General features: G+C 30.5%; 2 protein-coding genes across 3 annotated transcripts in view; both read right to left on the reverse strand.

Annotated features, from left to right (window-relative positions):
• Positions 1-1,831: 1,831 nt before the first annotated feature.
• Positions 1,832-17,886, reverse strand: part of LOC106791774 — a 43,752-nt gene continuing 27,697 nt past the window's right edge. Inside the window, exons 4-14 of one of the 2 annotated variants that reach the window (XM_014757678.1) lie at positions 8,722-8,900; positions 7,686-7,902; positions 7,337-7,590; positions 7,032-7,255; positions 6,788-6,944; positions 6,423-6,703; positions 6,206-6,337; positions 3,894-4,121; positions 3,553-3,750; positions 3,414-3,461; positions 1,832-3,293 (exon numbers count right to left, since the gene is read on the reverse strand). In XM_014757678.1, the coding sequence (XP_014613164.1) occupies positions 2,364-3,293; positions 3,414-3,461; positions 3,553-3,750; positions 3,894-4,121; positions 6,206-6,337; positions 6,423-6,703; positions 6,788-6,944; positions 7,032-7,255; positions 7,337-7,590; positions 7,686-7,902; positions 8,722-8,900 (2,848 nt within the window). In that variant the 3' untranslated portion in view covers positions 1,832-2,363. The remainder of the gene's footprint in view (positions 3,294-3,413; positions 3,462-3,552; positions 3,751-3,893; positions 4,122-6,205; positions 6,338-6,422; positions 6,704-6,787; positions 6,945-7,031; positions 7,256-7,336; positions 7,591-7,685; positions 7,903-8,721; positions 8,901-17,886) is intronic. The other variant, XM_014757680.1, reaches the window with a different exon arrangement.
• Positions 4,212-5,930, reverse strand: LOC106791776 (TNF receptor-associated factor 5). The gene has a single exon (XM_014757684.1). The coding sequence runs from the start codon at positions 5,725-5,727 to the stop codon at positions 4,288-4,290; it is 1,440 nt and encodes a 479-aa protein (XP_014613170.1). The 5' UTR covers positions 5,728-5,930; the 3' UTR covers positions 4,212-4,287.

Below are 17,886 nucleotides of genomic sequence, written 5' to 3' on the forward strand. Positions count from 1 at the left end.
ATATTTTTTTTTTATTCAGCGTTGCAGCTATTTTTTTATTTTATTTTCTGTTAATAATAATTATGATGATAATAATAATAATAATAATAATAATAATAATAATAAACAATCAAATAATTTAAATTACAATTAATCAATTTCGCACAGCTATGGCCTATTTGTAAATTGAAACACTTACGTTTCTTTCATATGATTGTTATTGAATAGTCGTAAGATTTGTTCTATTTAAAGAAAAAAAATAATTATTAATATTTTAATAGAATGTTTATAATATTATACGCGAAAACATTGTTTCGTTAAATTGCTGCACCGCTTGAAGAAAAATATCCTATGATTCAGTAATAAAAAAAAGGTCTTCACATATTACCGCGACTCATGATTACTTTATTTATTTATTATAATGTATAGGTATATCTTTTATTTAATGTTTACAAATAATTATTATACAAAAAAAAGTGGATTATATGAATATTGCTAGTTTTTTTCTTTTTTTTTTTTACTACTACTACTACTGCTACTATTATTACTACTACTACTACAACTTTACTACCTACTACTTTTCGCGATCGTCTAGATATTTAATAAATTAATAATTAATTGTGAAAAAGAAAAAATGTTGTGCTGGTTGCGTCAAGTTTTTATTATCTCAAAACATCCAACACATTATTATTATTATTATTATTATTACTATATTTCAATTATTAGGAAGAGCAACACAAACCAACAAATATACGTACACACGCCACATGCACGCTACACCCGTTCGCACAGAAACTAGAAAAAAATTATAAAAGAACATAAAAACTTTATTATGGTCCATTATGTCAGGTATAGCAGTTACATTTATTTTAACGAGAGAGAGAGAGAGAAAGCTGATCGATTATTTATAATATAATAATATATTACACAGCTAAAAAAGAAGAGGAGTTTTTATATACAGTAGATGATCGGTTAACGAATAATTCGGACTGCGAACAAATTGGACAATGGAATCTTTTTCGAAAAAGATTCGGACACCTTACTGAACAAACACTGAGAAAAAACGACCCTATATATAAGATTTATATTTTCTTTTTTCTTTTTTTTTTTGTTCGATGATCGGTGAACGAAAAATTCGAGCAGCTTACGTCGTATTTTGTTGATGTTCTTTATCCGATCACCCATTGTACTTAGTTATGCCAAATTCTACACAAATTTTTTTTTTCTTTTTTTCCTTTTTCTTTTTTTTTTTTTTTTATCTAAGAAAATCTCTACTTCAAAACGTAAAATGTATATTAATTTTCATTACGACGTGTATCTCATCGAATCGAAGTTTCAAATTGTTATCTTTTAACGGAGACTCTTTAAAGAGGAATTATATATATTAAAAATATATATATGAAAAAGTTGGACGGACTATACACTCGTACATTCAAATATATATATATAGACTTTAGAAAATATATTTAATAAGGAGTCGGTCGGCCCACATTCTAAATTAAATTCATAAAATTGCTATAAATATTTACAGTAATGAATTTCTCTCCAGAAAAAAAGATAAAAAGACAAAATAAAAAAGATTATAATATTACAAGATGATAATATTATTTGTACGTGGCTTATTCGAAATTGCCAATTAGTAAAAAAAAAAAAAGAAACAAAAGAGATCCCAGCTAAAAGTTACAATCGTGGAAAAAATTAATTACACTTCTAATTTATATATTTTCCTTGTTGTTGTTGTTGTTATGCTGTTGTTTTTGTTGTTATTGCATCAAAGAATGCGAGAGTATTACTATTACAGGCCGAAAAAAAAATATGATTTATATTTTATTTGTTATTTTTTTTTTAATTCTTTTTATTTGCTCATGGAAATAAAGACAAGAATAATCTTTACGTCGAAGAGCTAGGCAGTAATCCGCTAAATTAAATGACATTTTGAACACACATTTACAATATTCGTGAGCGAATAAACAAAAATAACTATTTTAACGATTAGGTCACATACGATTTGTTTTCTCCTAATGGTCGTCCAACGTATAACTGTGTAGGAATAAGAATGTGAAGTATTTAGATAAGACGCGAGACAATAGGACAGAAGAATAGTTTGAAAGGAGAAATAGATAATAAATACAGTATTAAAAATATTCTAATTCGAAAGAAAAAGATACAGCAAAACGTGGACTAATTTACATGTAAAAGTAGCCAACAAATTGTTTAGCCGAAAAAAAACTATTCAAAAGACGGTCGTTGTGATGTGAATGATATCGAGAAAGGAGTATTGTAGCAAGCTTTAATAAATGAGGAAGGATAATGTGAAGTGGAGGGTATTTAAAATGGAGGAGGAGGAGGAGGAGGAGGAGGAGGAGGAGGGATATACACGAAGTCTATATCACAGAAATGGAATTGTCCATTTCGTCCGCAGTCTTCTTGTCATCGCGATCATCGTCGACGTGTTCGTTGGGGACTAGAGAGACGTCCTTCGGAAGGACCAAGGAGTCTTGACCGATTGGCGCAGCGGCCTCGACTAGATTCTGAACGGACACCGCCGCGGTCGGTTCGTCGTGACAGAAGCTTCTACGTAGGGACTGTTGTGTTCTAGTTGTCCCCCTTCTGATACTACTCCGCAAAAGATTAGCCACGTCGGCTGCTGTGAGATTCGTGCTACCAGCAGCAGCAGCAGCAGAGGAAATAATATTGCTGTTGGTGAAATTATTACTACATCCTCTGCTACGAGTTCCTCTTTCCAAAGTAGAATGCGTACGTTCTACGGTGACTCTTCTATTGCTACCATCTAAAGAATTGATCCTAGTCATTCTGTCAATGGTGTTTGGTCTGTGCCTATCACCGATACCAACTACAGTAGCGGATCTTTCATTGCGAGTACTTCTTCTAACGTTAGTCGTTGCTACCACCACGTCTGGTCTAGACTCGTTGTTCATGTTTATTGAGACGTCTACTCCACGACCACGAGTATTCTGATTCATTTCGACTAAAACTGTAGCATAATCTGGCGGCGGTGGTTGCAATGCTGGCCTTTGCCTTGGCGCACTACTTTCTCCTAAAACGTTAGCGATACGTCTCACGCTTCTTCGAAAACTTTGACGCAACATTTTTGCTATCCTAGCCCCAGTTGCTGTCGTATAACTGGGTGGTGGTGTATATTTCGGTGGTGGATCTTCGAACGGTACATCTGTTGTAGTAGGTAATATACCATTCCCATGAATACTGGTGCTGGTATCGTTACTGCCAATTTGCGTTTGAGCATCCGCTGGATCATCGGTTTCTAGTGCCGGACGATATAGTAGTTGAATTCTCTGCAAAAACAAATTATTTTCGATTTTAATTGTTATTTAAAAATCAATATTATTATTATTTTTCTTTGTTTTTGTTTTTAATAACATTTATTGTTACATCTCAATTCTATAAAAACTTACGCCGTTACACTGTTCGCAGTGATTTACACTAACTTCCACTTGTTCGTTCTAAGTTGTTAGCAGTAACAGAGAAATCATTTGTTCGCTTTATAAGAGATAAATGAAATACAAACTAATAGTATAATGATATTACACTTACGTCAAATATATCAGGTGGACCGTTATTTAAATATCGACAAGTTTGGATTATTGCCACAGCTGGAATCGTTAATATTGGAATTAATTGAATCGCTGCTCCCAATTGTCTCGCCCACACAGCCCAATAATCTCGGCTCGTTCGACGGTAGGAATAGAGCTCTCGAAATCCGTTATTTTTGAACACGGTAATACTTAGTACCTGTTACATAATAAACAGACAATTAATTAAATTACAAAACAACTCGACTGCTTTGATCTTCTTTAAATAACACATTTAATTATAGTCCACGCGCGTTTCATAATCAAATGTAAATAATTAAATATACAATCTCACTAACGAACCATTAAAGTCACTGGTAGTATAACGTTCCACGTGAAGGACAGAAGTGGGCCAGCCCAATGTCTGAGACATCGTCCCGTTGGTGGAAACAATTCAGCAACTACAGCTTCTCCACTGTGTGGTCGTCCTCTTACAGCGAAGACAGCACCGACTTGTACCAAGTATAGAACCATTATCCACCATGCACCACCAACCGTATAATCCAGATAATACACTACGTAAATGCCCAACTGTATAATAGAAGGAAAAGGTTGATACAAATATAACAGTGTCAGTAGGATTATACAATGGACAATTATTTTCATAATTATTAAACTGTGGACTATATATAATATATATATATATTTTTGGTTCCTTCTTTATTTTATTTTATTTTTTTTGTTCATTAGCAACGATTTATGTAACTAAGGACGGCATGGAGTCGCTCTTTTTTATATCCTTCACTTGAATTTCTAAAAACATAACATCGTTCTTGGTATATCCTGAATTTCTAGCCAAAGTGGTGTGAGGAATGAACATATACAACCCAGACTCTTTATCAGGCTTTTCCGTATCACTGTTCTCGCGTCTAACACTTTTAACAATTTTTCGCAAATCGTTAGCAGGATTTTCTTGATCCTTCAATATTACTGTCGCTCGTAAAATACAAGGCCAATCTAACAGTGGATCCCACTTCCCGTTTTCTACTTTAAGGCATCCAATAACGTGACGATCTTTCCATTGACCCAGACCGTTAAGAAACAATTCCATTCTAAGGGTATATCCGTAATCCTTGTTCAAGAATATTGGACTATAAATCGGACTATCGTCTTCCTTGGCAATGTTTATTTTTTCTTTGTATCTCTCGATTCGCCATATGAGACGACCGTTCGTCGAAAATGGTCCGAGTTCTCTTAAGCAACACTTACATTCACTGTTATCATCATTTTCCAAAGTTACAACCTTCGAACTATCTCTTACAAGTTCTTCGACGTAAATCAAATTTTCTTTAGCTTGAAATCTCAACGCTTTTATATCCTTTCGTTGTTCGTTAGTTGTACGAACAAGTTCACGAGTTTCCTTCCCAATGGAATCAATTTTCTCTTGAAGTTCTTCATACTTATTTACCAAATCTTTCGAATCCTTACACCTCATCTCTAATTCTAATTTCAGATCGTGAATTCTCTTTAATTGTTCTTGCCATATACCACTGACAAGTATACTTTCTTTAGCAACAAACGTTTTCAACTCGCTCAAATCTTTAATCCAATCGTCGAACAATTTGTCCTGCTTATTTTGTTCCTCGTTCAAACCTTTCTGCAATAATTGCAATTGTTCCGAGATCTTTTGAAAGCTGATGCAAGTACGTTGTTCCATACTATCGCAACCCAATTCAAGAACGTTCAACCTTTGATCCAACGTTGAACTATTTTTACGAGTTTCCTCTAACGATTCGATCGTATTCAATCGCATCATGTCCAGTATTTCTTGTTTGCGATGTAATAGAGTAAAATTATTGATCATCGTCTCGTTCAAACGTTTACGTTCCCTTTCCGCTTCGTCTATTGAACCACGTAACAAAGTCAATATAGACAATACCTTTTCTTTCCACATAGAATCATTCGGATCTACTTTGATCTCGCTGTTGTTTCTCTTTGATATTTTCTTCAAACACGATCTATCGTGTATCTGCATGTTCCTTCTTGGCACGTAGACCCCACATTTATGTGGACATTCCTCTAAAACAGCACCACAATGTTTAACGTGTTCCGACAAATATCTTTCTTCCAAAAATTCGTTACAAAAATAACACGGCACGCTACGACGTACCACATTATGCGCATTGTTATTATTCATTCTATCAAGTTTTTATAACAACCACCGTTCTCCTAATACTATTCACCAAGTGTTAATAACAGATCACACTGAGAAATGGAACACGCAAGCAAGGAACTGATAAAAACTATCTGAGTAAACGAAAGATCCACTGATACGGCCTGATAAAGATGCCATGGAAAGTGTTTTAACAGTATTAACCAACGATGCATGAAGCTTAAACACTTACAATTTTAACTTGATAACGCGCTTAAGCACGTTATATATATATACGTGTACGCATATGCATCTGTGTATGTCTGCTAGATGTGTAATTCATTCCTCGATACAGTCCTCGTTAAGTCATACGATTTACGAGTGATTTATGTGTCATCACCGCGATGAGTAAAAGGTACAAAAATGAAACCTTATCTTTAATTCAACGAACCAGCATGTCTTATCCAATTTCCTTCTTATAAGATAAACGATTTAATCAATATATCGTCAAGTGTTAACGTACCTCTGTAGCCATTGGTAAACCCAAAATGTAAGCACAGGCACAGCTAAAAAAAGTTATAGTAGTCTCCCACAATTTCATCATCTTCGTGTTGATAGCCATTATACCAGTTATCACACAGTGCCATATTGCGAGCTACAACACCAAAAATGAAAATAATAATATGAAAAAGGACTCTTATTAATTGTATAGGCCACGCGTATGAGAATTGTTTAACCACCTGTTGAGCTATTCCAAATAAAATTAAAACGAAGTAGAATAATACAGCCCAGAATGGTGAGACTTGCTCGGTCCCTAGCAAAGCTAGAGTGGCAGGTACTAATTCAGTTGAAAATCTCAACACTTGATAACCAGACTCGGTAGAAACATCAACACCAGGTTTACTAATTCGTTGACCAACCAGAAAGGATGCGTGTGACATAAATCTTTCTGGTGTACTCGTGTACAAGGATGTTGCTGGTTGATTGACCAATCGCATGAACGTGTATCCTGATATTCTCTCTAAATCAAAAATATCAATAATTAACTTATAAATTCATTTGAAGAACCAATTTATTAATAAAAATGTCTAGAAGTATTCCTTACCAAATGAACTAGTCGTATAAATGTATCCATGAAGTTTGAGAATTTGTACACAGGTATTGGCCAAAAAGGCAACAAGAAGTAAAACAACAAAAGTCAAAACCACGACCAAACTGGTGTCCCTTTGTAAAAGATGTTTATGCTTGTTATGAGCGGCTATCTAAAATAACGATATTCGTCGATAATTAACGAGTGAAATTCATTTAGAATCTTTATTTCAAATGTATCAACAACGATTATAATTTACCTGCATGGCAGCTGCTCCAAGTAAACCCCAGGTAAGGAAAACCTCGGTGGAAGCGGCCACCCATGATTTACCGTTAATGAAAAATTCATTCCAAACGGTGCCAGGAAACAGCTGACTAATTGAACCAGGTGGTGTTAGTCCCAATAATTTAGTACAAAGAATTAAAATACCACAAATAGGAACTAATGTAAAAACGTAGACCACCTTTCCATATGATCTTAAACCTAAAATTAGATGAAAACATTGATAAACATTTGTTAACAATTTGAAGAATAAATTTCTTATATATTTTAAGAAACACGTACCTTTACTTAAGGACACAAATACGATCATCCATACGACAGCTAAATTAAATGCCACTTGAAATTTCAATGTAACAACTCCAGGATCGGACTCGTTCAAATGGTGCCTTTGTAAAACAGCACCACTGAAATAATCCGGTACAGTTTCGTATAATTTATACGTATTACTACTATTGTGCGTAGGTTTACTGTCTTCTCGATATAAGAGAAACGGTTCTGCCCAACGATACCTATCTTGCTTCGTGATAAACGAATCCCTAGAAAAGTAATCACGATTCCGTTATTAAAAATCAATCTCGATGAACTTTGTGATCTCCCTTTAAAAAGAATTGTTAATAAACTGTTGACTCACCTGAAGTATACGAACATCCAAGATACACCCACTATACTGTAAATTCCAATAAACGCTTGTGCTGTTAATAAAGCTATACCAACTCCTTGAAATAGAGGTGAAATTTTCCACATGTCGACCGATCCGGCTGATAATCTTTGACCGAGACATACTTGAAGCGTCAATAATGGTATTCCAAGTACCAAGGATAATATCAGGAACTGTACTATAAAGTTGGCTGCAATAATAACAAAATGAACTATTACACAGGTAGAAATACGTATATTAATCGATAATGACAATGGGGTTTTGTCGAAGAAGGAAGACACGAACGATGATCATTATCATCAACGAAAATCGATAAACACTTTCAAAGAGAAAATATTTCTTAACAGGAATGAAATGTAGCCAACACCACCACCACCTCGCTGCGGGAGGTAATTTACTGATGTATAGTCAATTACAAAAAGAGAGAGAGAGACCTGTAATTATCTCTGAGGTACTATTATTATTTTTTTTTTCCTCAATCGACAAGGATCTTATTTATGATACCCTTCGTTTATTGGCAGCTTTTGAACAATTGGAAAATAATTTGTTCAAGTTATTTGGGTCATACGTATGATTTACTTTAATCATCTTTTATCATCAAACAATTGGAAAATAATAATCTTATTATTCGAGTCATGTGATTTACTTGTATCATATTTTATCATTGAACAATTAGAAAATAATCTCAATCAGTTATTTAGGTCATATGATTAATCTTAAATCATCTTTATTCATCTCTAATTCTATATTCAAATCACAGTTTTAAATTAACACGCTTGTGTTATTACGAAATGTACAAAGTAATTTATGGAAAATAAATATTGATAAATAATGAAAAATAGAAGATAATTCTTTAGGATTTATTTTTGAAAAGTTACAATTTAAATTGTTGATCCTTGTGATTAGAAAATTGTGTTAATGGAAGAATTGTTTTCAAAGTGATTTTAAGTATTCAAAGAAGATGTTTAAATTTCATTGAATATATTTTGATTATTATAATTTGATTTACCTCCAAATTGTATACTAAGAATGGCGAATCTACTGATATTGAATAGACCAAGCGTACAACCAAGACAAGCCAATGCTGGACTAAGTTCATGTGGCCACCTGCCCAATGGATTCTCATCTTCATCGTCATCTTCACCTCTGTCAGCGTCCCTGTCAATGCCCCTCTGTCTTTCGCATGTCCTGGAATTAATCAAAGGAAGAAAAAAAGAGTCAAATTAAATGATTCAACAAAAAACAAAAAGAAAAATTGATTATTTAGATGAATGACAACAACAAAGCGACAGCTGATATATTATTATACTCAAAAAAGAAAATGATTGAATGTTTAATTATTCTGATTGGTTAGTCTGATTTGTAAAAGACACACCTAGGATGTTCGTGGTGCATAATAGTAATATACTATATAACATGGAAGATCATTATACCGTTATGGCAAGGAATAGAAAGGTAAAATAGAATGAGAAGAAATAACTAAAGAAATAAAAAAAAAAAAAAAAAGGAAGAAATAGAAAGAAGATAGAAGTAATCTAAGTTCTCTTAGAGTATCTCGGTTCCACCTTAAAGCATTAACCGACCTTGTTTTGCATGGGAAACACGGAAATTCAGTCTTCGTGGTCTGCGTATTACACGAGCCGAGTCGACTATCTAAACGTGACGTTTCCGACGATGATCGTTGAATTATTCATTTATGCTCAATGATAATATTTGTGACGAATGTTCAAGAGAAAAATAACAATTTGCAAACGAACAAAAACGGGGGAAAAAAAAGAAAAAGAAACGGAATAAGTTAAAACAAAAAAGAGAGGGGGTGGGAAGAAAAATGATACAATAAACTGCGAAGAATTAAATTCGATTCTGAAGAACTAACGCGAGAATTGAAATAATAATTATTAGTATAATAATAATAATAATAATCAGTTTTTTAATGAACGCAAAAGGAGAATAGATCATTGATCTATGCTTTGTAGGCCGATCACGTGACTGTTCGTTAATTTAATCACGTGTTTCTCGCGTCAAATCTTATAAATACAAAATACACGAGATCAAAAGTTTATATGTGTATTTATGTTTATATGCTGTTAGAATAATAATTTTTCTATTTTTTTTTTGTGTTTTTTTTTTGTTAAGATTAACGTTAATGTGTTGTATTGAATTGAGTTGAAAAAAGTTTCTTCGTATTTTACCGATATATAACTTTAGGATTTGTATAAATCTGATTGTATTAATCGGATCTGCCAATATTTATTCTTGAAGAAAAAAAGAAAAATGATAGTTTTCTTGAAATGTCACGTTGAAATAAGCAGATATTAGATAGAAACGTTTATTACTTTCGCTTGCGTGATGCAATTAACTCGTCTATCTCTATCTCTCTTTCACTCCTTGCGTGTATCATTGAATCATATCCACTTTTGATTAGACATATGTGTGTGTGTGTCTGTGTATGTCAGTAATTATGACATTTGAGTGAGTGAAAAATAGGCAATAACTTTTGATTTTATCACTTATTTAATATTACAATAATTATTATTGAAAATTATACGTTTTGAAATAGAGAAAAATAAATTTTTACACCAGGTATATATTATCAGAAACAGCTTTAATAATTTCATTATCGAAATCGTTGTTGCAATATATTTGCATGAAAAATATATCATTTCTCGCGTTAAAAAAATTTATTATCTAAACAAAATAATAAAAAAATATCTAAGATATTTTAATATTACATTTATATTATATCGAATTCCCGCAAAATATTTTCTATTTTCAATAATAATAATAATAATAATAATAATATTCTATACGCGACTGACAATAAAAACGGAAATTCTAATAACACAGAACAATTCAAAAAAAAAAAAAAAATTGTTCAACGATGACATATCATTCTTTCCGCATCATTGTAATACGATAATGTTATACTATTTATTTCTATCGTCATTTATCTGCTTCGAGTATCATACCAAAGTATCCAATTAACGAAATAAATGACTTCAATGAAAATATTCGTTTCAAAATTTGCATCTCGATTTTCAAAATTTCTAAACACAATCTCTCGCGAACAATAAATTTATAAACAATTGATAAATATATCGTTGACCGATTTCATGGTAGAATTATGTTATTTTTATTAATCGATAGAACATTGTCTTCGATAATTTTGTTTTAATAAATCAAATGAAAATAAAATAGGAAAATAATATATAATAGATTCCTTGTAGATTTTTATTATGACAAATAATTCTAAATTAAATGTACAAATTTTTTCTAACACGAGTAAATCAAATCAAATGAAATGTTCATTGCGTATGCGTTAAAAATTAGAATGTAATGAAAGGTATACCCAATACAATCAAACATAAACGTAGTTTAAAATATCTCTGACATTTTCAGAATTCTTCTAACATTAGAATAATGTAAAGTAGAAGCAAATAATCGTTACGTATATGCCAGTCTCGAATAAGTTAAACTCAACACTGTGTTCCCTCATCGATGATGCATTCATTACGAAGAGATTTCATCCGGAAACATAGTCGCGGACTTATGCATTCGAACAATACTAAGTCTTCTTCTCTCTACCGGTATTATTTCGAGTAGCTAGAGTTTAAATATTGATATAATTAATCTTCATTCTGTGTTCAAAAACAAATCACAGTTATTTAAAAAAAAACATTCCACTTATAATACAGATTATTTTTGTAATTAAAAAATAAAATTGTTTTTTCAAATATTATAATTTAAATATTAGTAAAAAATAATTTGTTAATGCACTTACAACAATTAATTAATATATATGTGTATATTTACTCGAAAATTGGTCTACAATAAATAATAATAATAATAATTAAAAGCAGGTTTGATTTTGGTTAAACAAATATTTGCCAATATTACTTGCAAGTTATTTCATTTTTCGTAATAGAAAAAATATGAATCATGCAGAGATGTGAATATGAAACAATTTAAAAAAAAAAATAACAATAATTGTCGATAATGGGAAAATTAAATTGATCTCGCGAAGACCTTTCTAAATTCTAAAAGAATCAATAGATAGAGACGTTCATTTTACAATCACGTTTTCCAACCATGAGATCCGGTAACCTTGATCCGAATTCGTGAATACCTTATACGGATTTCTCTGTAACAACTTGCAAGAGATAGCTCATATTGTTAACTAGGATCAAAAGTTCCTTCGTATTTTACCGATAAATAATTTCAAGATCGTATAAACAAGACACATTGTCATACAATATTTTATTATTATTACTAGTATTTTATTTGAATTATTTTATTATTTATCATAGAGAGTAATTTAAAAAATATTCTTTTTCAAACATATACACTTATTTCTTTAAATTTGTTTTAAATATTTGTTCGAGGAAAAAGCTCGTGGAAAAAGTTTCTTCGTATTTTACCGATAAGTAAATTTACGATCGCATAATTCTGATAATATTAATTAAATTTGTCAATATTTACGTCCGTGTAAAAAATATAACATTGAATCGAGTATTTTTTATTCTGAAAATTTGAATATCAAAGATTTATTTTATTCCGTTTGATTGATGAGATTCAAAATGTCAATGAAATGAACGAAAATTGAATGAAATTGACACGCCAGGAATTATGGTAAATAACTAAACATCGAGTACATAAGGAATTTGATATCATTTGAATATAAAATATGAAGGAAAAAAAACATGTTTTATATTTTTATTAAAATACGAAAATAACAATTTACCCGACGCCAGATATTGAAAATAAGTGATGATTAATTGAATTACGGAGGAAAATTCTTTTGATTTTCATCAACTACGTCAAATGAATTTTTAATTAAACAGGTGAATTATTCAGGATTCGTTTTTATGTAATCATTTGAGTTTATAAATCGAAAGGAAACAATTATTCTTCTTCTTCTTCTTTTTTATAGTTCGTTGCATTTTATAAAACCCATGGCATCATTAACCACAGCTGTTGCTTTAAATATATAATATATAAATATAAATAATACCATATTATTTATTAAAATCATTTCAAAAGCTAATTTACTTTTAGCATTTGAAAATTAATTTAAACGGACAATAAAACGGCTACCATTTGATCCGACTTTTCCATCGATAATTTATTGTCATTATTGTTAAACAATAATATATTTGCTTTACGCAATCGCGTTTTCTTCTCCTTTATTTTTTCTTTTTTTTTTTTTATATGAATTGTATTTATTGAATAATTCATAAAAATCGGTAAAACATTTCGATTGATAAATGCATTATCAATTATGCGACTATCGATATTCGATATACGAGACTTTAAAAATATTTAAAAAAAAAAAAACAAAATTATAAATCATATCAAAGTGACATAGACAATCATCGTTTAACCTTTTCTCTCTCTCTCTCTTGAAAAAAAAATATCAATTGACGTGAAAATAAAAATTTCAGAGTATACCGAAGACGAGAAGGCACGTGCTCGTTAAATTATAATAAAAATAATAATAATAAATTATACCTGAGATCCAATATTTATAATAATTATAATCAAAACATATTAAATGCAGTAGTAATATTCTCATAATTAAAGTGATCATACCGTATTGCTTTTATTAGTACAGGTCTTGATTAATGCAAAACAGAAAATAACAAATGTACAAATGTTTAAACATCGAAATTAGTCCTATATCCGAAAATTAAGGAAGACAGTTCAAATCCTAACTATATACTCACGTCAAATATTTGTTGTTGTTTTTTTTTTTTGGGGGCAAAATATACTTTGATAATTTATATTATACTACAAACAGATAATGTATGTTAGCACAGTTGTGTTTTGGATCATTTCTGAAATACTAAATCTCTTTAAAAAATTTGCGAATCATATTAAAAGCATATTCAAAACGCATCGAATTTACATTATTCGTTTATGAATAAAAAAAAAAATATATTTCGTTGGCTATTCCCATCCAATTGATTAAAATCTGATTCTATATTAAAATATATGGTTTTAGGAATAAGTATAATATGGTTTTGTTATCAACCCTTTGCACTTCAAATAATATTTCAATTTTTAAATCAACAATTCTCTCTCAACGCTTTTATATACGTTTTATTTTTTAATTAAAAAAATTGAGGCAATTTAATAAATCAAAAAAAGAAGGTTAGTAATCTCCTTAGAAAAAAAGAAAAGAAAACCGAAAAATATTGATAAATCTAGATAGAAATAGATGTTGGAAAAGGAATGTAAACGAGATGAAGAGAAAAAAAAAAGAAATCATTGAATGAACTATACCTGATTCGATGTCTACGTTGACTACAATAAAAATATTGCTGACAGATCACAGGATCGTGGTTCATTCTTAACACATGTCACGATGTCTTTGATGTCAACGACCCGTTTGTGTGTCTACCACAATGTCTATCGATAATTTTTCTTTGCAATTAAATTTTCTTCTCGTAGATAATGTTCTATTATTCTTTTTTTACTCTCTCTCTCCTTCTTTCAAACACTTATATTACAATTTGTCATTAAATAAAAAGAACAAAAAGGAATAGAGAGAAAGATAGATAGATCACAAACGTAATACACATACACAAATAAGTATATATATATATATATATATATATATATATACACATAAATATCTTTTGAAAATGAACACAGAAACTTTGTTTGAAAGCCTCCTCCTCGTTCCACGAGGTCGATTTTAACGAGACAGATGACAACAATCAAATTTCGAAATAGCTCGTTTCCTTTAAGAACTATACTTTCGAAAGAGTTTAGTACACTCGGTCACTTGTAACAGCAACAACAGCATCAGCATCAGGTACGTTCGTTTATGCGCCCAGAACTTCTTCTATTGTCTTCTAGAATACGAAACACATGTTCTGTGGTGTGGTTGTTCATTGTTACACCCACGAACAATCATTATTAACTTTTTCCATCTATTTTGTTTGATTCTTTTTTCTTTCCCTCTCTCTCTCTCTCTTTCTTTCTTTTTGTTATTCTTTAATTTTTTTTTATTTTCCGCACGCACATTATTTTTTTTCTTCTTCTTTATCCTTTCTTTTAACTCTTTTTTTCTTTTTCTTCTTTCCTTTACCCCTCCTTCACTACCCCCATCCACTTTGTATTATAATATTATTGTATGTAATTGTTTTCAATCAGTTATCACAAATTTATGTTCCACTCTCGTGTTTGATGTTAGAAAAAGAAAAGATGATAGATTTTTATTTCTTATTCCACTATTTTGTTTTTATTTTTATGTTTTATTTATAAATTCAAATGTAAAGAAGAAAATTGTTCAAGTGACAGGAATAATCGGACACGTGTGATCTTTTCATAGTCGTAAAAAAACATTTACGCGTGTAGTATCCACGTACAAACGTTACTCAAATATTAATGAAACCTTTAACAAAGGAATATTAAATTAGGAGAACGAAAAATTGATAAAACTACTCATAATTTATATTACTATCGTCGTCGCGTAATTTTTTGTTCTTAGAATGAATTGAAAAAAAATTAAAATCAAGATTAAACAGTAATGATTTATGCCTGATTGTGAAACTGGGAAATAAAGTTATAATATATGTGTGTGTTATATGGTATAATTATGTTATTGTATTGTGTAATATATATATATAAATGAATACTACTACTACACTAATGATTTATATTACAACCATAATCGTAATATCTGTGTCAGAATTAATTGAAAGAAACACAAAAGATAAATGTAATCTTAATGATTACAATATACTACAATAATTGTAATATTTTTGTTTTAGAATAAATTGAGAAAAATACAACAATAACAAGAACAAAATTAAATCCCAATAATTTATTTAATTTCAAATGAAAAAAGAAAAAAAACCCAAAAAAGAAGAAGCATACCAAGAAAATTATTTTTAATGATAAAAACGTATTTTTCTATTACCCCCATGAAACAACCGCGTATTCGAAATCGCGTGTGAAACGAATAGAGTCTAGTTTCTTCCTAAGTAGCATTAGCATTAGCATTAGTAGTAGTAGTAGTAATAGTAATAGTATTAGTAATAGTTACGAGTTAGATTCGTTTAATAGAAAGAGAAAGAGAATAACACATGGTGCCTGGTGAATGTTGGCGATCGATTTTGCGGTCGATTCGAGACTGAGGATCGAAACGAGAATCGAAACAAGAATCGAGACGAGAATCTGTGTGCCAAGCTGCAAACGAGTCCAACCAGTAATCCAGTCAAACAACTACTAACAACTGACTTCACTATTCGAGATATCCTACTGCACATACATGCATACATACATGCATTTATATATTCGTCTACTTTGCAGGAAAGTATGTTGCACGTGTTGCATATGTGTGTGTGTGGTATTGGAAATAGCTTAGTACACATACAGATACAATTATACGTTGATGTATTTGTACGGTATCTGTGGTTGAACTAATTGTAAGAGTGTCACGTGTATACGTATATGTGTATGTGAACGTGTGCGTGTAATTCGTGAATTTGTTTTAAGCTCGATCCTTTACTTGGAAATATTTCTTCCTTGCTTATTAGAACCGTCACGAGAAGCTACTACACCTCGGCACTTAATTCTTCTGCAATGCAGGACTCTAAAATTATCTCAACCCTTATTCCTTTTTTTTTTTGATTTCATTTGTGATTTCTTTTCCTTCCTTTCTTTGTTTTTTTCTTTGATAATAAGAAGAGATTTGGATATTATCACTGTTACGATATATATTATATTATATTGTTATATATCAAATATGCGCTATTATATTTAACTATTTTTCGTGTATCTTTTTATTTTTCTTATTTCTTTTTATATTTATATAAAAATAAATTTAATTAAGTGATAAATTATATCGGTATAATTTGAATAATTGTTGTGTAACATTGGTTTTCAAAACATTTCCCTTTTTTTTTCTCGTATGGGATACGAATTAAATATATATGTCAAGATCAACGAGAACTTTGACGAAATTTAATGCATACCTTTCTCATTCCTTTCTATATACACTTATACACACACACACATATATATACATCGAATGCACACGAAATATCACCTATGTATATAACAACTTGAAATGAAAAAATACTTTGTTCTTTTTTCTTTTCTAATCTAACAATAAATAAAACACGAACACGATAAACAATCTTTACGTCTTCTTCGCTTCATTTGCGTTACACGTTTTTTTTATCTCGTTTTTATCTAAATTTACGTTTAATTCGTTATTATGTCTTTTACCAATGGTAATAGCAACAACACTTGGTAGATTTTACTCGAGAAAAAAAATAAAAAAATAAAACAAGATTAGAAACAAACAAAAAAGAAAAAAATATATAGAAAACCTTCGAGAGATTAGTTTGACGAAGGTCTTGAACAAACGCACCGAAAGTGAAAGGTTCTTTTTTTAAGATTCCTTTTGCCTTCTTCTTCTAACTCTGACAATTTCTTTTATTATCTATCTCTCTCTCTCTCTATTCTACTTATTTATTCACAGTGTGTGTTTAAAAAATAATTATTTTGTTGTTGTTATTGTTGTATAGAACGGTAAAGCTATTGCAAACAAAATTAAAAAAAAAAGAAAAAAAAAATAGAAGAAAACCGTATCACCGAGGACTGTTAAACTTCAAAGATCACACCGTAGTTTGCGATGAGTTGTGTTCGAGTGAACCTTGAAGACTCCCGATCGTTCATGCCAACCACGACTTGCTATACCACTTATTTCTCTCTCTCTTTCTTTCTTTTTCTTTCTTTGTCTCTTTCCCTCTCTCTATCTCTTTTTATCCACCTCTGCATCATACACACATCCTATGTATTTAAGTACTATACTATTATACACCGTGTATATTAACGTTGATGCATATTACTGTATATATATACTGCTACATATCACACAATTCAAATACATTTTGATACTCTTTTACACGTATGAAATTACATGCATTTGTATCTCTCTCTCTCTCTCTCTCTCTCTCTCTCTCTCTCTCTCTCTCTCTATCTGTGTAATTATTTTTTTTCTTTTTGTTTTAAATACAAAATTATAATATACGGATTATTTAATTTATTTGTAAATCATGATATATTGTTAATTATTTGTTTTTAATTGTATTCTCTCTCTTAATTGTATTTTCACGTTAAAAAAATATGAATTTTATTATTATATATTTTAAGATAA

Source organism: Polistes canadensis, unplaced genomic scaffold, assembly GCF_001313835.1.
Source record: "Polistes canadensis isolate GaletaPanama2010 unplaced genomic scaffold, ASM131383v1 scaffold_342, whole genome shotgun sequence".
Taxonomy (NCBI): domain Eukaryota; kingdom Metazoa; phylum Arthropoda; class Insecta; order Hymenoptera; family Vespidae; genus Polistes; species Polistes canadensis.

Excerpts from the sequence above, each read along its gene's own strand:
- LOC106791776 (XM_014757684.1), bottom strand. The coding sequence starts at position 5,727 with ATGAATAATAACAATGCGCATAATGTGGTACGTCGTAGCGTGCCGTGT.